At 50.2% G+C, this 20203-nt stretch overlaps 1 protein-coding gene across 2 annotated transcripts in view; it reads right to left on the minus strand.

Annotated features, from left to right (window-relative positions):
• The window catches only part of LOC134343079 (collagen alpha-1(I) chain-like), a 43683-nt gene that overhangs the window by 17849 nt on the left and 5631 nt on the right, over positions 1 to 20203 (minus strand). For both annotated transcript variants that reach the window (XM_063041942.1, XM_063041943.1), the window contains 6 exons: positions 17598 to 17777; positions 9668 to 9757; positions 6536 to 6701; positions 5255 to 5458; positions 4283 to 4474; positions 160 to 363 (listed from right to left, as the gene is read on the minus strand). In XM_063041942.1, coding sequence (XP_062898012.1) covers positions 160 to 363; positions 4283 to 4474; positions 5255 to 5458; positions 6536 to 6701; positions 9668 to 9757; positions 17598 to 17710 — 969 coding nt within the window. In that variant the 5' untranslated portion in view covers positions 17711 to 17777. The remainder of the gene's footprint in view (positions 1 to 159; positions 364 to 4282; positions 4475 to 5254; positions 5459 to 6535; positions 6702 to 9667; positions 9758 to 17597; positions 17778 to 20203) is intronic.

Raw genomic sequence — 20203 nt, forward strand, 5'->3', positions numbered from 1 at the left:
GTTGTCAAGGTCTCTGGGGGTGGGAACGGGCAGGAAATTGCTCAGAGACTCTCAAAACGGGGTGTTCTCACCCAGCATGGCCGAGAGTCCTGACCGGTGCCAAGACTCCCAGGGCTGGGACACATACCCCCACCTGTGTACGTCCCTGCAGTTCCTCACCTCCCTCTGGGTCCCTCTCCCTGGCATGGGGCCCTCAGAACAGCCCAGTGACCCTGGTCCTTCCTTGGGGGTGTCTCCAGGCTCCCAATCTGGATCAATATTCTCCGACGGCACGGGAACGTCATCAGATCGTCCTCCTGGCCTCTGGGTGCTCCTTGTCCGATACAGGATCCCATCGATCTCCTTGTAATGCCTCTCTGGGTGCTGCGGGGGGTGGGGGAGATGGACATACCCTTTGTCATTGTCATGTATCGCTCCACCCTCTCCCCCAATCCAAAGCAATCCCAATCCCCCTCTGAGAGCCAGCTTCACCTTTCCCGCTCTCCCCAACACTCCCAGACAAGGAAGAGAATCCGTTACACACATCCGGCCCAACCCATCCAGGCCAACCAAGATCTAGTCCCATTTGCCCAGGTGTGGCCCATATTCTTCTAAACTTTTCCTATCCGACCACTTCTGGGTGAAGAAGTTTCCCCTCTGGTCCCTGTTAAGTTCATCCTTCTTCATTTTTACACACACTAAGTGCTGGAGGAACTCAGCAGGTCAGGAATTGAATTGACACACATCAAAGTTGCTGGTGAACACAGCAGGCCAGGCAGCATGTCTAGGAAGAGGTACAGTCAATGTTTCAGACCGAGACCTTTCGTCAGGATATCCTGAAGAAGGGTCTCGGCCTGAAACGTCGACTGTACCTCTTCCTGGAGATGCTGCCTGGCCTGCTGTGTTCACCAGCAACTTTGATGTGTGTTGTTTGAGTTTTCAGCATCTGCAGAATTCCTGTTGTTCAGGAATTGAATTGAATTGGTTTGAATTGACTACTTCTTACATTCTTCATATAAATGAGGAGTGAAAATCTTTACGTTACGTCTCTGTCTAAATGCGCAATGTGCAATTTATAGTAATTTGTAATAATTAGTTTGTACAACAGGACAGCATCTATGGTAGGGAATGAACAGTCAACATTTCAGGCCAAGGCTCCTCATCAGGACCGGAAAGGAGGGGGGAAGAAGCCAGAGTAAGAAGATGGGGTGGGAGGGGAAGGAGAAGGTGTACAGTCTGGAAGGTGATAGGTGAGGGGGACGGTGGGTGGGTGGGGGAGGGGAGATGAACTGAGGAGCTGAGAGGTGAACTGGCAGACCACAGTACGTGTGCTTGCAACACTGTGTGCCCAACAGAGCGATCAGCAGCACTGGGGCTCCACAGGGGACTGTCTTGTCTCCCTTTCTCTTCACCATTTACACCTCGGACTTCAACTACTGCGCAGAGTCTTGTCATCTTCAGAAGTTTTTGGGTGACTCTGCCATAGTTGGATGCATCAGCAAGGGAGATGAGGCTGAGTACAGGGCTACGGTAGGAAACTTTGTCACATGGTGTGAGCAGAATTATCTGCAGCTTAATGTGAAAAAGACTAAGGAGCTGGTGGTAGACCTGAGGAGAGCCAAGGTACCGGTGACCCCTGTTTCCATCCAGGGGGTCAGTGCGGACATGGTGGAGGATTACAAATACCTGGGGATATGAATGGACAATAAACTGGACTGGTCAAAGAACACTGAGGCTGTCTACAAGAAGGGTCAGAGCCGTCTCTATTTCCTGAGGAGACTGAGATCCTTTAACATCTGCCCGACGATGCTGAGGATGTTCTACGAGTCTGTGGTGGCCAGTGCGATCATGTTTGCTGTTGGGTGCTGGGGCAGCAGGCTGAGGGTAGCAGACACCAACAGAATCAACAAACTCATTCGTAAGGCCAGTGATGTTGTGGGGATGGAACTGGACTCTCTCACGGTGGTGTCTGAAAAGAGGATGCTGTCCAAGTTGCATGCCATCTTGGACAATGTCTCCCATCCACTACATAATGTACTGGGTGGGCACAGGAGTACATTCAGCCAGAGACTCATTCCACCGAGATGCAACACAGAGCGTCATAGGAAGTCATTCCTGCCTGTGGCCATCAAACTTTACAACTCCTCCCTTGGAGGGTCAGACACCCTGAGCCAATAGGCTGGTCCTGGACTTATTTCATAATTTCCTGGCATAATTTACATATTACTATTTAACTATTTATGGTTCTATTAGTATTTATTATTTATGGTGCGACTGTAACAAAAACCAATTTCCCCCGGGATCAATAAGGTATGACTATGACTAAAGGGCTGAAGAAGAAGGAATCTGATGGGGAAGGAGAATGGACCATGGGACACAGGGAAGGAGGAGGGTGATAGGCACTGAGGAGAAGGGGTGAGAGGGGAGTCAGAATGGGAAATGGGAAAAGAGAGAAGGTGGATGACTGGAACCTAGAGCTAACGATGTTCACGCCATCTCGTTCACTTTGAACCTCCGCCTCCAATTGTAATTCCCCAATCCTGTGAAACAGATTTTCTCTGTCTCTTGCTATACACGACAGGAATGATAATAATAAATATTCTTTAAAAATAAATAAATAAAGTAACCAATTGACGTTCCCATACTGAGAACAAGACTCTGACTCTCCAATGTATCTGTCACCATCTTGATTTTGTACGAATCCATCAGATCCCTCCTCAGCCTCCTCCCCTCCAGGGAGATCAGACCCAGCCACCCCCATCTCTCTCCACAACTGAAACTTTCCATCCTAGATAACGTCCTGGGCAGTCTCCTCTGCACCCTCTCCAGTGCAGTCACCTCCTTCCGAGAGTCTGTGACCAGAACTGCACACAGTGCTCCAGCTGTGGCCTGACCAGTGGTTTCTAAAGTTGGACCATAACCTCCCTGCTCCTGTATTCTGTGCCCCAGCTAATGGAGACAAGTTTCCCGTAAACCTTCTTCACCCCCTGATCTGTGCTGCCACCTTCAGGAATCATTCGACTCGTACACCGAGGTCCCTCTGTCCCTCAGTACTCCCTACCGTTCACAGTGTGTGCCCTACCCTCGTACACCGAGGTCCCTGTCCCTCAGTCCTCCCTACCGTTCACAGTGTGTGTCCTACCCTTGTACACCGAGGTCCCTCCGTCCCTCAGTACTCCCTACCGTTCACAGTGTGTGCCCTACCCTTGTACACCGAGGTCCCTCTGTCCCTCAGTACTCCCTACCGTTCACAGTGTGTGTCCTACCCTTGTACACCGAGGTCCCTCTGTCCCTCAGTACTCCCTACCATTCACAGTGAGTCCTACCCTCGTACACCGAGGTCCCTCCGTCCCTCAGTACTCCCTACCGTTCACAGTGTGTCCTACCCTCGTACACCGAGGTCCCTCTGTCCCTCAGTACTCCCTACCATTCACAGTGTGTGTCCTACCCTCGTACACCGAGGTCCCTCTGTCCCTCAGTACTCCCTACCGTTCACAGTGTGTGTCCTACCCTTGTACACCGAGGTCCCTCTGTCCCTCAGTACTCCCTACCGTTCACAGTGTGTGTCCTACCCTCGTACACCAAGGTCCCTCTGTCCCTCAGTACTCCCTATCGACAGTGTGTGTCCTACCCTCGTACACCGAGGTCCCTCTGTCCCTCAGTACTCCCTACCGTTCACAGTGTGTATCCTACCCTCGTACACCGAGGTCCCTCTGTCCCTCAGTACTCCCTATCGTTCACAGTGTGTATCCTACCCTTGTACACGGAGGTCCCTCTGTCCCTCAGTACTCCCTACCGTTCACAGTGTGTGTCCTACCCTCGTACACCGAGGTCCCTCTGTCCCTCAGTACTCCCTACCGTTCACAGTGTGTGTCCTACCCTCGTACACCGAGGTCCCTCGGTCCCTCTGTCCCTCAGTACTCCCTACCATTCACAACGTGATCCGACACTGTCTTACTGGACAGAGTGGGAGGGTTTGAGGGGAAAATGGCCAACTCTGGCCTTTTTTTCATGTCTTACCCTGATACAGGCAGGTGAAAATATGTCAAGGGAAGAGCTCGGGTACACACGCATATGTAAATAAACACACACTTACTCCATTGAAACCACTGCTTTTACTTCTGACCAATACCTGAATTCTCTCTCAGTCCCCACGTTCCTCACCACCTCTTTCCCTGATGGCAGCCACAGTCCCAAATGCCGTCACCACCCAATGGGAATGGTGGTCTAATCCCGTGCCATTCCCCTCCCTTGGTCGGGGACACCCACCCACCCACCTCATGTCTGAGCTGACCCTGCTCACCTCTCCCGGGGTCCATCTCTCCACCGAAGGGCTCTCTGCCCTCAGAACTCGCTCAGGGTTAGCTCCAGATTCCTGTTCCGGATCACTCTCCTCCAGTGGCATGGGAGCATCGCTCGACCCTCCTCCCAGACTCCGGGCGCTCCGAGTTCGGCCGAGGATCCCGTCGATCTCCTCGTAATGTCTCTCCGGGCGCTAGGGTTGAGGGCACAGACGCACCTGCTGTCACTGCCCTATCTCACCCGGTCTCTACTCACCAAAACCCGAGCCACTACCTCCCACCACTCCCAGGGTCACCAGCTGACTTCTCACCTCAGGCCTGGGGTCACCTTTTGACCTTTCACCGATCTGAGGTGATGGGCCAAACTTTCCGCCCAGGAACACGTGTCAGATAAGAAACACAGGTCGTAGGCTGACCTTTCACACCAGGGCTGGGCAACACTGTACGTATAACAGACCCATTTTGAGGATGTGTCTGGAAGGACCTGTGATTGGGAAGAACGAGGGGAAATCCTGTCAAGACTCCTGAATGGGGCACAACCACATCTCCCCCGACCACCTGGACTGGGAAGCGTACAACCAGGGTTCGCCATCTCAGACTGAGGGGCTGGTTCTTCAGGACGGAGATGGGGGGGGGGGTCTCCTCGCCTGGAATCCCCTTTAGAGAGGTGGTGGGTTTGAGAGGGTTCTGTCAGAGTACCCCGGATGAGTAATCGTGGTGAGTTTTTAGAAGGTGCTTGTTGCAGCCATTGTGGTGGGGGGAGTGGGTGTTTGGGTGGGGTGGGTGATTGAGCGAGCTGGGTGGCTTTGGGCTTCCAGAGGGTTGTTGTACTGTCACACAGGGGCTCGGGGGCTAGGAATTACCCAGAGACTCACAGACAAGTCTGTTCCCTCCCACCCTGTGCCTGTCCCCCACCCCCTGAGACTGGGATTACAGCTCCCCCACACCCCCATGTCTGTGCTGCCCCTTCTCACCACTCTCCGAGTCCATCTGTCCAGCAAGGGGCTCTTCGCACCGCCCACTGCCACTGGGCTTTCCTCGGGGGTGGTTTCAGGCTCCCCATCTGGATCATCGTACTCCACTGAACCGGGAATGTCACCGGACCCTCCTCCTGAACCCTGGGGGCTGGAAGACAGGTCCAGGAACCTGCCAATCTCTTCGTAATGTCTCTCTGGGCGCTGGGGGTGGGGGACACAGACACACCCTCTGTTACTGTCCCATCTTGACCGATCATCGCTCCACAACACCCGACTAGTGCCACCCCCTACCCCAGGATCACCAGCTGAACTCCCAACCCAGGTCTGTCATCACCAAGTGACCTATCACCTTTCCTTGACCTCACATCTCTCTGAAAGATCTTTCACCCCCTGGCCTCTCACCCTGGGTTCCGGATTCACTGCCTGACCTTTCACTTCAGGAACTGGGGTTACCACCTTTTTAACCTGCGCCTTGGGTCATGTCTGACCTTCTTTCTCCAGATCACTGCCTTGACCTTTCAACCTGTTCCTGGAGTCCCTGCCTGATCTTTCACCCCAATTTGGTGCCTGAACTGTCACCTCAGGGACCGGGATCACTACCCGACCTTTCACCATGGGGTTTGGAGTCACTCTCTTCCCTCTCAACCCAGGTCAGAAGTCAGCTTTCACCCCAAGTATTGGGGATTGTAGTCTGACCTTTCACCTAGGAATTCTCTCTTGTCTTCTGGCTCCCCTCTCTGCCTCGGTGATTCAGTGCTTGTCCAGATACTTCTTCAATGTTGTGAAAGTCTCTGCCTCCACACCTCCCCTAAATGCGTCCCAGATTCCAACCTCCCCCCCTCAGTTCCCCAGTAACCCTCTTCCCCCCTCACTCTAAACCCTCTAGTTTCAACCACATTTCTTTGGGCAGCTGTTTCCTACTCTCCAACTCTCCACCTTACCCACGCCCCTCATAACACTGTCCATTTGCAACAGGTTGCCCCTCAGGATGAGCAGACCCAACTTCTCCCGTCTCTGCTTGAACTGAAACTCTCCATCCCAGGCAACGTCCTGGGCAATCTCTTCACCTCCTTCCGAGAGTCTGGGACCAGAACTGCACACAGTGCTCCAGCTGTGGCCTGACCGGTGGTTTCTAAAGTTGGACCATAACCTCCCTGCTCCTGTATTCTGTGCCCCAGCTAATGGAGACAAGTTTCCCTTATGCCTACTTCACCACCCTGTCCAGTACAGGCGCCCCCCTCCCCACTGCTCCTTCCAATGACGACGTGTTGTGGGTACCTTGTAGCAGGGCGTGGTGAGGTACTCGGCAAAGGGGAGGATGGGGACGGTCCTGTGGTAGTTGAGGAGATCTGTAACGCTGCTGTGGAGCCTGTCATCGCCCAGGATCATGTACCAGCCGCTGTCCACCTGGCGGATGATGAAATGCCGACATCGACCCATCCCACTGGGGGAAGAGTGGATGGGGAACATTACCATGGCAACTGTCCCCAGAAGCTTCAGACCCAAGGAGGTGGGTGTGTGGGTTGTGGGAACAACTGGCACCCTCCTCCTATCCTGGGACATATCCACCTCCCCAACCCATCACCCTTCTCAGCACATTCTTTCACCCCTTCCCATCCTAGGAGATCCACCCTACCATCAAGGGACTCATTTCCAACACCCCCCACCAATCCCATCCCATGTTGGGCTGCCCTTCAAACCTCATCCCATTCCCTCAACCCCATCACATCCCTCACCTGGCCCTATCCCATCCCTCCCCTCAAACCTCATCCCTTTCCCCTCAACCCCATCACATCCCTCACCTCAAATATTCCATCCTGGGCCTTCCATTGACCATCTCCCTACCCCCAACATCATGGGATTCATATCAAGCCTCTATCTTATCCCATCTTGGGACATCCCCTCACACCCCTTTCTATTCCTGAAAATCCACCCTCTACCACACCATCCCCCTGGGATCCACTTGCATGTTTCACCCTACCCTCATTCGGAGTATCCACACCCCATCCCAGATCAGAATATCTGGAAGATATCTTCCAACCTGGAAGGACCCCTCAATGCCCACGCATCCAAAGACTCATCTCACATTCCTCATCCTATCCCCACAACCACTCACCACACACCCCTCACCTTAGCCCCAAACCCGCTCAATTCCCTCAGGTAGGGTGAAGGAGGACAGCTGAGGGAGGAGTCCTGCCTTGCCACCTCCTCCCCCAACCTCCCCACCAATCCCCAAGATGGGTGTAGCAAGACTGCATGGGCGAACCAACCCAGTCGTGTATGGGTAGGGACAGTCATAGAGGGACGGGATCTGAGGGCCGGGTATGTTGATCCAGAGAATTCAAGTCCTCTACACTGCGGGTTCATTCCATCCCGCTCTGGTATGGCAACTTGAATGCACGGGAATGCAAGAATCTGCAGACAAGAGTGAACTCTGCCCAATATGTCCCTCCCCACCACCTCAAGCAGGCAACACCTATCATCAAAGATCCCCACCATTGAGGCCAGGCCATCTTCTCACAGCTCCCATCGGGCAGGAGGTACAGAAGCCTGAAGTCCCACACCACCAGGTTCAGGAACAGTGACTTCCCTTCAACCATTCGGTTCTTGAACCGACCAGCTCAACCCCAATCACTGTCTTGGTACAGAAACACTGTGACCACTTGCATCACAATGTTCGTTTTGATCTAGTTGTGTTCTACCTTGTAAAAATTGTGTTTAATTTATGTTTTGTTTTCTTGTGAATGCTGTGTATCCGATACTGCGCTGCCTGTGATGCTGTTGTAAATATGTTTTTCTTTGCCAATAAACATGACTTTGACTCTTCCTGCTTCATCCTCAAAGACTTGGTGTTGGAAATCAGTATCTGTGGCAGTGCGGTTTGCCCTCGACAACAGAGTGGACATTTCCTGGGTGCAGAGGCAGGACTACAGCTGGAACAGGTACACTCTGCTCTCTGCGTGTGGCTAAGCACAACTCCAGGGCCACCTGCCAATTCATCACTATTGCTGCCAGGATCTCAAGTGGCGACGAGGAAGCATACAGGAGTCAGGTAGATGAGCTGGCTGGGTGCTGACACAACAGCAACCTCACACTCAATATCAATAAGACCAAGAAGAGATGCCCTTCAGCCCCAAAAGGACCATGTCAGCCCAGTTCCTGCCTAAGCTAGAACCATTTTCCTGTGTTTATGCCATCTCCCTCTAAAACTTTCTATCCGTGTACCTGTCCGTATCCCTCTAAACCTTTCCTATCCGTGTACCTGTCCGTATCCCTCTAAACCTTTCCTATCCGTGTACCTGTCCGTATCCCTCTAAACCTTTCCTATCCGTGTACCTGTCCGTATCCCTCTAAACCTTTCCTATCCGTGTACCTGTCCATATCCCTCTAAACCTTTCCTATCCGTGTACCTGTCCATATCCCTCTAAACCTTTCCTATCCGTGTACCTGTCCGTATCCCTCTAAACCTTTCCTATCCGTGTACCTGTCCATATCCCTCTAAACCTTTCCTATCCGTGTACCTGTCCGTATCCCTCTAAACCTTTCCTATCCGTGTACCTGTCCGTATCCCTCTAAACCTTTCCTATCCGTGTACCTGTCCGTATCCCTCTAAACCTTTCCTATCCGTGTACCTGTCCAAGTGTCTTTTAAATGTTGTTAATCTACCTGCCGCAATCACTTCCTCTGGCAGCTCGTTCCATAGACCGACCACCCTTTGAGTGAAGAAGTTGCCCCTCAGGTGCCTATTAAATCTCCCTGTCCGCCTCCCACTCCCACATCAACCCTATGCCATTGGTTCTTGAATCCCTGGACTTGGGGGAAAATGACCGTGTATTCTGTGTTCATGCTCATGTTCTCAGTAAATACATTTTTTGATTTGCACAATTTGTCTTTTGCAAATCGGTTGTCTGTTTATGTATAATTTTTGGTAAATTCTATTGTAATTTTTTTATTTTCCTGTAAATCCCTGCAAGAAAATGAATCTCAAGGTGGTATACGGTAACATATATGTAATTTGATAATAAATTTTACTTTGAACTTTACTGTGGTGTTTTAAGTTTTTTGAACCTGTATAAGGCCACCTCTCATTCTCATTCTCCACTGGAAAAGTCCCAAACTGCTCAAGCTCTTCCCATAACTCAATCTCTTCAGTCCAGGCAACGTCATTGTAAATCTCTCTGCATTCTTTCCTGCTTGATGGCATCCTTCCAGTAAGTTCTGTGTGATTTACTGGAATTACAGAGACTTATCGTGTCTGTAATGAACTGTGCTGTTGCTTCGTGAAGCTAATCTTCACAGCATTTATGCCCTGGGCTTTGAGAGTGTGTGCTGCGGAGGGTAGGGTCGGACAGCAGTGCAGTGAGTGGGATGCGAGGGTGGGAGTGGGTGAGGGCGGGGGGTCTCACCTACCTGTATGAAAGCACCATCCCCCCCTGGCTCTCGCTCAGACGCAGCAGGTAAGATCCCATGGGTCGACCCTGCAACAGCCGTTCTGCGTCTCTGCAAACACCCAATGGCAGATGTGAGCTGAGAGAGGAGTGGGGAGTCAGTTGATGGGGATCAGAGGGAAGGGAATGGGACATAGGAGGGGAGTCGGTTAGAGGGTAGAGGAGAGAGATTGGTGAGTAAGGAGGAGATTTCAGGATCACTGGGTGATCTCTGGTCCTAAACTTCCCCACTGTTGGAAATATCCTCTCCACATTCATCTTGGCCTTTCAATATTCGATAGGTTTCAATGAGATACTCCCTCATTCTTCTGAACTCCAGCGAGTACAGGCCCAGAGCCTTCAAACTCTCCTTATATGTAAAGCTTTTCATTGCTGGGAGAATTTTTGAGAACCTCCCCTGCCAGCACATCTTTTCTGCGAGAAGGGGCCCAATCAGTTCACAATACTTCAAGTGCAGTCTGACATAAACCTTATTAACCTCAGAATTACATCCTTGCTTTTATATTCTAGTCCTCTCAAAATGAATGTTAACATTGCACTTGCCTTCCTTCCCACCGACTCAAGTCTGCAAGTTAACATTTAGGGAATCCTTTTTAAGTCCCTTGCACCTCTGATTTTTGAATGTTCTCCCCAATAAGAAAATACACTACACCGTTAGTCCCTCTTCCAAGTGGTCTGCAATATTCCATCTGCTCCTTTGCCTCTGCTCCCAATCTGTCCAAGTCCTTCTGCTTTCTCAAAACTACCTGTCTCTCCACCTATCTTCATATCGTCTGCAAACTTGGGTGCAAAGCCATCAATTTCATTATCCAAATCATACACTATGTATAACTTAAAAAGAATCGGTCCCAACACAGACCCCTGTGGAACATCACTAGTCACCAGCAGCCAGCCAGAAAAGGCCCCATTTATTCCCACTCTTTGCCTTCAGCCAATCATCCATCCATGCTCGGATCTTTCCTCCAATACCATGGGCTCTTAACTTGTTTAGCAGCCTCATGTACAACACCTTGTCAAAGGCCTTCTGAAAATCCAAATAAACAACATTCACTGACTCTCCTTTGTCTATCCTGCCCGTTATTTCCTCAAAGAGTTCCCCTTAAGGAAACCATGCTAACTTTGGCCTATTTTGTCATGTGCCTCGAAGTACTCTGAAACCTCACTCTTAATAATAGACTCCAGAATCTTCCTAACCACTGTGGTCAGGCTAACTGGCCTATAATTTCCTTTCTTCTGTGTCCCTCCTTTCTTAAAGAGTGGAGTGACATTTGCAATTTTCCAGTCCTCTGGAACCATAAGACCATAAGATATGGGAGCAGAATTAGGCCATTTGGCCCATCAAGTCTGCTCCACCATGTCATCATGGCTGATCCAATTTTCCTCTCAACCCCAATCTCCTGCCTTTACCCACATCCCTTCATGCCCTGACTAATCAAGAGTCTATCAACCTCTGCCTTAAATAAACCCAATGACTTAGAAACATAGAAACATAGAAAATAGGTGCAGGAGTAGGCCATTCGGCCCTTCGAGCCTGCACCGCCATTTATTATGATCATGGCTGATCATCCAACTCAGAACCCCGCCCCAGCCTTCCCTCCATACCCCCTGACCCCTGTAGCCACAAGGGCCATATCTAACTCCCTCTTAAACATAGCCAATGAACTGGCCTCAACTGTTTCCTGTGGCAGAGAATTCCACAGATTCACCACTCTAGAACCACCTTGAACTCTAGAGTCACCTGTGGCAACAAATTCCACAAATTCTCTACCCTCTGGCTAAAGAAATTCCTCCACATCTCCATTTTAAAATGAAGCCCTTCTTTTCTGAGGCTGAGTCCGCTGGTCTTAGATTCTCCACCATAGGGAGCATCCTCTCCACACCCACTATGTCGATACCATTCGACAATTGATAGGTTTCAATGAGGTCACCCTCATTCTTCTGAATTCCAGTAAGTACAGGCCCAGATCTATCAAATGCTCTTCATAATGACAAGCAATTCAATCTGCCTGTGCCACGTAACAGTGAGTATAGGAATAGAATGAGGTGGAGGATAAATTCTGCCTGAGGGATTGAAGCAGGGGGCAGGGATTCAGATTTCTGGATAATTGGGGCCTCTTTTGGGACAGGAATGACCTGTACAAAAAGGACGGGTTGCACTTGAATCCCAGCGGGACCAATATCCTGGCAGGAAGGTTTGCTAAGGCTACTGGGGAGAGTTTAAACTAGAATTGCTGGGGGTGGGAACCAAACTGAAGAGATGGAGGAAGAGGCGGTTGGCTCACAAATAGAGAAAGCTTGGAGACAGTGTGAGAGGGAGGATAGGCAGGTGATAGAGAAGGGATGTGCTCAGACCGATGGTTTGAGATGTGTCTATTTTAATGTGAGGAGTATTATGAATAAAGCAGATGAGCTTACAGCGTGGATCAGCACCTGGAGCTATGATGTTGTGGCCATTACAGAGACTTGGATGGTGCAGAGGCAGGAATGGTTACTTAGAGTGCCAGGCTTTAGATGTTTTAGAAAGGACAGGGAGGGAGGCAAAAGAGGTGGGTGTGTGACACTTTTGATCAGAGATAGTGTCACGGCAGCAGAAAAGGAGGAAGACATGGAGGGACTGTCTACAGAGTCTCTGTGGGTGGAGGTTAGAAACAGGAAGGGGTCAATAACACTACTGGATGTTTCTTATAGACCACCCAATAGTAACAGGGACATCGAGGAGCAGACAGGGAGATAGATTCTAGAAAGGTGTAATAATAACAGGGTTGTCGTGGTGGGAGATTTTAATTTCCCAAATATTGATCGGCATGTCCCTGGAACGAGGGGTTTAGATGGGGTGGAGTTTGTTAGGTGTGTTCAGGAGGGTTTCTTGACACAATATGTAGATAAGCCTACAGGAGGAGAGGCTGTACCTGAAATTAACCTGGTCAGGTGTCGGATTTCTCAGTGGGAGAGCATTTTGGAGATAGTGATTACAATTCTATCTCCTTTACCATAGCATTGGAGAGAGATTGGAACAGACACGTTAGGAAAGTGTTTAATTGAAATAAGGGGAAATATGAAGCTATCAGGCAGAAGCTTGGAAGCAGAAATTGGGAACAGATGTTCTGAGGGAAATGTACGGAAGAAATGTGGCAAACGTTCAGGGGATATTTGCGTGGTGTTCTGCAGAGGTACGTCCCAATGAGACAGGGAAAGGGTGGAAGGGTGTTTAAAGGCTGTTGTAAATCTAGTCAAGAAGAAAAGAAGAGCTTATGAAAGGTTCAAACAACTAGGTAATAATAGAGATCTAGAAAATTATAAGGCTAGCAGGAAGGAGCTTAAGAATGAAATTAGGAGAGCCAGAAGGGGCCATGAGAAGGCCTTGATAGACCAGGATTAAGGAAAACCCCAAGGCATTCTACAAATACGAGAAGAGCAAGAGGATAAGACGTGAGAGAATAGGACCAAACAAGTGTGATAGTGGAAAAGTTTGTATGGAACTGGAGGAGATAGCAGAGGTACTTAATGAGTACTTTGCTTCAGTATTCACTACGGAAAAGGATCCTGGCGATTGTAGGGATGACTTACAGCAGACTGAAGAGCTTGAGCATGTAGATATTAAGAAAGAGGAAGTGCCGGAGCTTTTGGAAAGCATCAAGTTGGATTCCGGAGGATTGGAGGGTTGCGGATGTTGTTCCTTTATTCAAGAAAGGGAGTAGAGATAGCCCAGGAAATTATAGACCAGTGAGTCTTACCTCAGTGGTTGGTAAGTTGATGGAGAAGATCCTGAGAGGCAGGATTTATAAACATTTGAAGAGATATAATATGATTAGGAATATTCAGCATGGCTTTGTCAAGGGGAGGTCAGGCCTTATGAGCCTGATTGAATTTTCTGAGGATGTGACTAAACACATTGAAGGTAGAGCAGTAGATGTAGTGTATATGGATTTCAACAAGGCACATGCAAGGCTTATTGAGAAAGTAAGGAGGCATGGGATCCAAGGGGACATTGCTTTGTGGATCCGGAACTGGCTTGTCCACAGAAGGCAAAGAGTGGTTGTAGATGGGTCATATTCTGCATGGAGGTCAGTGACCAGTGGTGTGCCTCAGGGATCTGTTCAGGGACCCCTTCTCTTCGTGACTTTTATAAATGATCTGAATGAGGAAGTGGAGGGATGTGTTAGTAAATCTGCTGATGACACAAAGGTTGGGGATGTTGTGGATAGTGTGGAGGGCTGTCAGAGGTTACAGAGAGACATTGATAGGATGCAAATCAGGGCTGAGAAGTGGCAGATGGAGTTCAACCCAGATGGTTCATTTTGGTGCGTCAAATATGATGGCAGAATATAATATTAATGTTGAGACTATTGGCAGTGTGGAGGATCAGAGGGATCTTGGGGTTTGAGTCCATAGGACACTCAAAGCTGCTACGCAGGTTGACTCTGTGGTTAAGACAGAATACGGTGCATTGGCCTTCATCAATCGTGGGATTGAGTTTAGGAGCCGAGAGGTAATGTTGCAGCTATATAGGACCCTGGTCAGACCCCACTTGGAGTACTGTGCTCAGTTCTGATCGCCTCACTACAGGAAGGATGTGGAAACTATAGAAAGGGTGCAGAGGAGATTTACAAGGACGTTGCCTGGTTTGGGGAGCATGCCTTATGAGAAAAGATTGAGTGAACTCAGCCTTTTCTCCTTGGAGCGACGGAGGATGAGAGGTGACCTGATAGAGGTGTATAAGATAATGAGAAGCATTGATCGTGTGGATAGTCAGAGGCTTTTCCCCAGGGCTGAAATGGCTAGCACGAGAGGGCACAGTTTTAAAGTGCTTGTAAGTAGGTACAGAGGAGATGTCAGGGGTAAGTTTTTTTACACAGAGAGTGGTGAGTGTGTGGAATGGGCTGCTGGCGATGGTGGTGGAGGCGGAAACAATTGGGTCTTTTAAGAGACTCCTGGATAGGTACATAGAGCTTAGAAAAATAGAGGGCTATGGGTAACCCTAGGTAATTTCTAAGGTAAGGACATGTTCAGCACAGCTTTCTGGGCCGAAGGGCCTGTATTGTGCTGTAGGTTTTCTAGGTTTTCTAATCTTGGAATTGTTTTTGTGAACTCCTTTTGAGCCCTCTACAGTTTCAGAACATCCTTTCTTAGATAAAGGACCCAAAACTGCTCACAATGCTTCAAGTGAGGCCTCACCAGTGCTTTATAAAGCTTCGACATTACATCCTTGCTTTTATATTCTAGTCCTGGTGAAATGAATGTTATGTAATTCAGAAGGACGAAGGGGATCTCATTGAAACCTTTCGAATGTTGAAAGGCCTAGACAGAATAGATGTGGAAAGGATGTTTCCCGTGGTGGGGTGAATCTAAGTCAAGAAGGCACAGCCTCGGGATTTCAAAACAGAGATGCGGAGAAATTTCTTTAGCCAAAGGGTGGTGAATTTGTGGAATTTGTTGCCACATGCAGCTGTGGAGGCCAGGTCATTGGGTGTATTTAAGGCAGAGATTGAAAAGTTCTTGTTTGGACCTTTCATCAAAGGTTACGGGGAGAAGGCTGGGAATTGGGGTTGAGGAGGTGATAGAGAAAAAGGATCAGCCATGGTTGAATGGTGGAGCAGACTCGATGGGCCGGATGGCCTCATTCTGCTCCTATGTCTTATGGTTTAACATCAGATTTGTCTTCCCCACCACTGACTCAACCTGCAAATTAATCTTTAGGGAATCCTGCACAGGGACTTCCATGTCTGTTTGCACCTCAGATTTTTGAATTTTCTCTCCATTTAGAAAATAGTTTACCCTTTTATCTTTTTCTACCAAAGTGCATAACCATGCACTTCCCAGCACACTGTATTCCATCTGCCACTCCTCTGCCCATTCTCTAATCTGTGTAAGTCCTCTCTGCTTCCTCAAAACTGCCGGCCCCTCTACCTGTCTTCATATCGTCTGCAAACTCTGCCACAAAACCTTCAACTTGGTCATCCAAGTCACTGACATATAATGTAAAAAGAATCGGTCCCAACACAGACCACTGTAGCACACCAGTATTCACCAGCCGCCAGTCAGAAAAGGCTGAGGTCAAGCTAACTGGCTTATAGTTTCCTTTATTCTGTCTCTCTCTCTCTTCTTGAAGAGTGCAGTGACATTAGAACTCTGGGGTGTAGTCCAGCAGGTTCAGACCTTTCAGTTCCCCAAGAATCATCTCCCTGGCAATAATAACTGCTCTCACTTCTGTCCCCTGAGTCTCTCGAACTTCCAGCATACTACTGCTGTCTTCCACGGTGAATGGTGATGCATAATACTTATTCAATTCTTCTGCTACTTCCTCAGCCCCTGTTACTATCTCTCCGGTATCAGTTCCAGTGGACAATATCTACTGTCACCCCTCTTTTACTTTTTATATATCTGTCAAAACTTTTGGTATCATTTTTGATATTATTGGCTCAGGGTAAGGAAACCCTGATGGACCTTCAAACTGTAGCCAGGGCTGCAAATTACAATGTGAGATAAAAGGCATGTAAAAAGGGCAATGTTGCGATCATCGTGGGGGATTTCAATACGTAGATAGATTAGGAAAATTAAATTGGTGCTCAGTCCCGAGGGAGGAAATTTGTAGAATGCCAATGAGATGGCCTTTTTTAGCAGCTCAAAGCTGAACCCACGAGGGGATCAGCTACTCGGGACTGGATGTTGTGCAATGAATCAGAATTGATTAGAGAGCTTAAGGTAAAGGAACCCCTAGGGGCCAGTGATCATAATATGATAGAGTTCACTCTGCAATTTGAGAAGGAGAAGCTAAAGTCAGATGGATCAGTATTACTGTTAGGGGAATTACAGAGGCATGCAAGAGGAGCTGGCCAAAATTAATTGGGAAAGAACACTGGCAGGGATGATGGGAAAGCAGCAAAGGCTGCAGCAATTTCAAAGGTGCAGGATATATACATCCCAAAGAGGAAGAAGTATTTTAAAGATGGGATGACACGTGGGTGGGAGTTGTGACAAGAGTGGGGATAATGTGTGGATGGGGCAGCTGTAGGGGTGGAGTAGGGGTGGGGGAGAGATGTGGAGAGGGGTAGGGGGTGTGGGTCCAGGTGAGGGTTTGGAGGGGGGTTGGGGGAGAGGTGTGGAAGAGGGAGGGGGTGGGGTTCAGGTAAGGGGTGGGGGGTTGTTGATGAGGGGTTTGGGTGAGGGGTGGGAGAAGGAGAGGCTGGGGGTTCAGGTGAGGGTTGGGTGGGGGTTGGAGGAGAGGTGTGGGAGAGGGGAGGGTGAGGGGGTTTGGTGAGGGGTTTGGGTGGGGATTGGGAGTTGGGGGTGGGGGTTGAGGTGTAGGGGTTGTTGGTGAGGGGTGTGGGTGGGGATTGGGAGCTGTGGGGTGGGCGTTGTTGGTGAGGGGTCGGTGAGGATTGAGAATTGGGGTGGGGGTTCAGGTGTGGGGGTTGTTGGTGAGGGGTCTGGGTGGGGATTGGAAGTTGGGGTGGGGGGTTGTTGGTGAGGGGTCTGGGTGAGGATTGGGAGGGAGGTGTGGGGGGTTGTTGGTGAGGGGTCTGGCTGAGGATTGGGAGCTGGGGGGGTGGGGGTTCAGGTGGGGGGGGGTTTCTGTTGAGGGGTCTGGGTGGGGATTGGGGTTCAGTTGTGGGGGGTGTTGGTGAGGGGTCTGGGTGAGGATTGGGAGGGAGGTGTGGGGGTTCAGGTGAGGGGTCTGGGTGAGGATTGGGAGGTGTGGGGGTTCAGGTGTGGGGGTTCAGGTGTGGGGGGGTTGTTGGGTGAGGGGTCTGGATGAGGATTGGGAGGTGTGGGGGGGCGTTGGGTGAGGGGTCTGGTGGGGATTGGGAGCTGGGGGATGGGGGATCAGGTGTGGGGGTTGTTGGTGAGGGTCTGGGTGGGGATTGGGAGCTGGGGGGGGGGTGATCTCTTACCTGCGGCTGCAGAGACCGTGATACCAGAAGGGAAGGCCATCCCCCTGTCGGAGGCCGTCTGCCTGCGTCTCCTCGAACCACCTCACCAGCTCCGACTTCACGGCCGTGCTCATGGCAACAGCACCCGGGGTTTCTCGCCACGGCCCCCCTGCTGCTCAGATCTCAGACCGCGTTCCATCCCTGGTGTGAGTGGGGAGAGGGGAGCATGCATCGTGAAACATTCAACATCGAGTGCAGAACATTACAGCGCAGGAATACGCAGAACGATACGCCACAGGAATGCGCAGAGTGGGCACAGGAACACGCAGAACAGTAGAGCGCAGGAATACGCCGGCCCTTCATGATGTGCTGAATTAATTAAACTTCTTGATAAAACAGATTAATGACTGAAACTTTATTGTTCTGCCTGCGTTGCACTTTCTGTTACACTTGCTGTTACACTTAATTCCGCATTCTGTTATAGTTTTACCTAGTTCCACCTCATTGCACTGTGTGATGATCTGATCTGTAGGAACAGTATGCAAGACAGGCTTTGCACTGTGTCTTGATACGCTTGATAATAATACAAACTAAATGAATCCCTTCTGACCAAAATGTCAGCCTTTCCACTCGGAGAGTCCCTGCAGCACGTTGTGTGTGTTACTCCTGATGTCCGGCATCTGCAGACACTCGTGTCTCCCCCGTCTGCCTCTATTGCCCGCACATCCACGAAGAATTCCTTAAGTGCCGCTCCCATACCTGCCTCTGCCAGCACCCCAGGCCCCACTTTGTGTGTGAAACACCATGTCCCTGCATATCTGCTTTGAGTTTACCCCCCTCATTTTAAATGCACACCCTCTGATATTGGATATTTGGGGTAAAGATAGTGACTGTCCAATCTATCTTTGCCTCTCGTGATCTTATAAATTTCCAGGCAGCATCCTCGGTGAACATCCTCTGCACCCGCTGCAGAGGCCCCACATCCTCCAGCAGTAACGGGGAGACCAGAACTGAATGCAGAACTCCCGGCTGCGTCTAACCAGCGTTCTGAATGTTTCCAAATGTGACTTTCAAAGCCCTATCTTCCTACACAGGCCCGACTTCACCGACTGTCTCTATGCCTTATGTGGCTGCAGCCTCTGTTCCTTCCCTGAGGCCTTCAGAGACTCTTCAGGGAAGAAAGCCCTTCAGCCCATCCGGTCTGTGCAGACCACCAACCCCCAGATCCCCATTTCACCCTCTCCCACATTCCCAAGAAGAAGACAGGCTCCAACGTTGTCAAGCTGAGGGGTGGTAGTGGGACAAGCTCCCTCTATATAAAAGTGCTCCTCACGGCATGCACCTCAAATAGCCTCTGACAACCATGTCCAACTCTTGGCCTTCTCGTGTGGTTTAGCCTCTAAGCCCAGCGGAACTGTTTCTACTGACAGGAGAAGGGGCGAAGGCGGGTTCTGGTGCCTTAAAACCAGAGCTTCGGGTAGATGGAGCTCGTCAGCCTGGGAAGACAGTCCATCTAAGAGAGGGAAAACTCTGATTTCAAATCTCCGCTGCCTTGCGGCCATACCCATTCACGGGAAAGGCTTAGGGAGTAAACCCTGAGGACAAATCCGGAGCTGGAGTCCCTAAGGCAGTCCGACGTTGCCTTCAACCTCGTTCTGGCAACTCCTGTGACGACACTGGTGCCAAGCTGTATCGGCCCTTGCCCTTCCCTTGGACAACATCAGTGTTGTGGAGAGGGGAGACTCGCAGTGTGGGTAACTGCCGGTCTTCCATACAACCTTGACCAGACTTGCGCCCTGGAGACCTTTCCAGGCGCAGATCCATGGTCTTGCGAGACTAATGGATGCCACCACCACATTCCCACCAACTCCGCTCAGATTCTACGTCCTCATCCACACACCGGTGTGGGGGGGGGTGGGGAGGTTAAACCACGGACCCCAGACACCACTGAGATGTGGGAGGAAACCAGAGACCCTGAACCACACACACACAGATACACACACACATGCAGACACACACACATACAGACACACACACACATACAGACACGGACACACACACACACACACACACACACACACACAGATACACACATACAGACTCACACACACACAGACATATACACACACAGACATATACACACACAGACATATACACACACAGACACACACATACAGACTCACACACACAGAGACAGAAACATACACACAGACACAAACACACACATACAGACTCACACACAAACACACACCAGGAGGTAGAGGTGGTTCAGTGACCTGCGTCTCCATCGCTCGATGCCCGTGTGAAAGTGAGAGGAGGAATTCATTTCCTTGGAGCCAGCAGGGACAGGCCCTTCAGCCCGACTGGCCCATGCTGACCAGGATGTCCATCTAACCAGGGCCATTTGCCCATGTCTGTCCCATATCCCTAACCCTTACCTATCCACCTACCTCCCCAGGTGATTTTAAATCTACCTGCCTCAACCACTTCCTCTGGCAGCTCGCTCCGTACACTGACCACCCTCTGGGGGAAGAAGTGCCCCTCAGGTCTTTATACTATCAAATCTTTATACTTTCTCCTCACTTCTGTGCCTCTGGCTTCCCCTGGAGAGAGACCGTGACAACTCA

The sequence above is a fragment of the Mobula hypostoma genome, chromosome 2 (assembly GCF_963921235.1).
Source record: "Mobula hypostoma chromosome 2, sMobHyp1.1, whole genome shotgun sequence".
NCBI lineage: Eukaryota > Metazoa > Chordata > Chondrichthyes > Myliobatiformes > Myliobatidae > Mobula > Mobula hypostoma.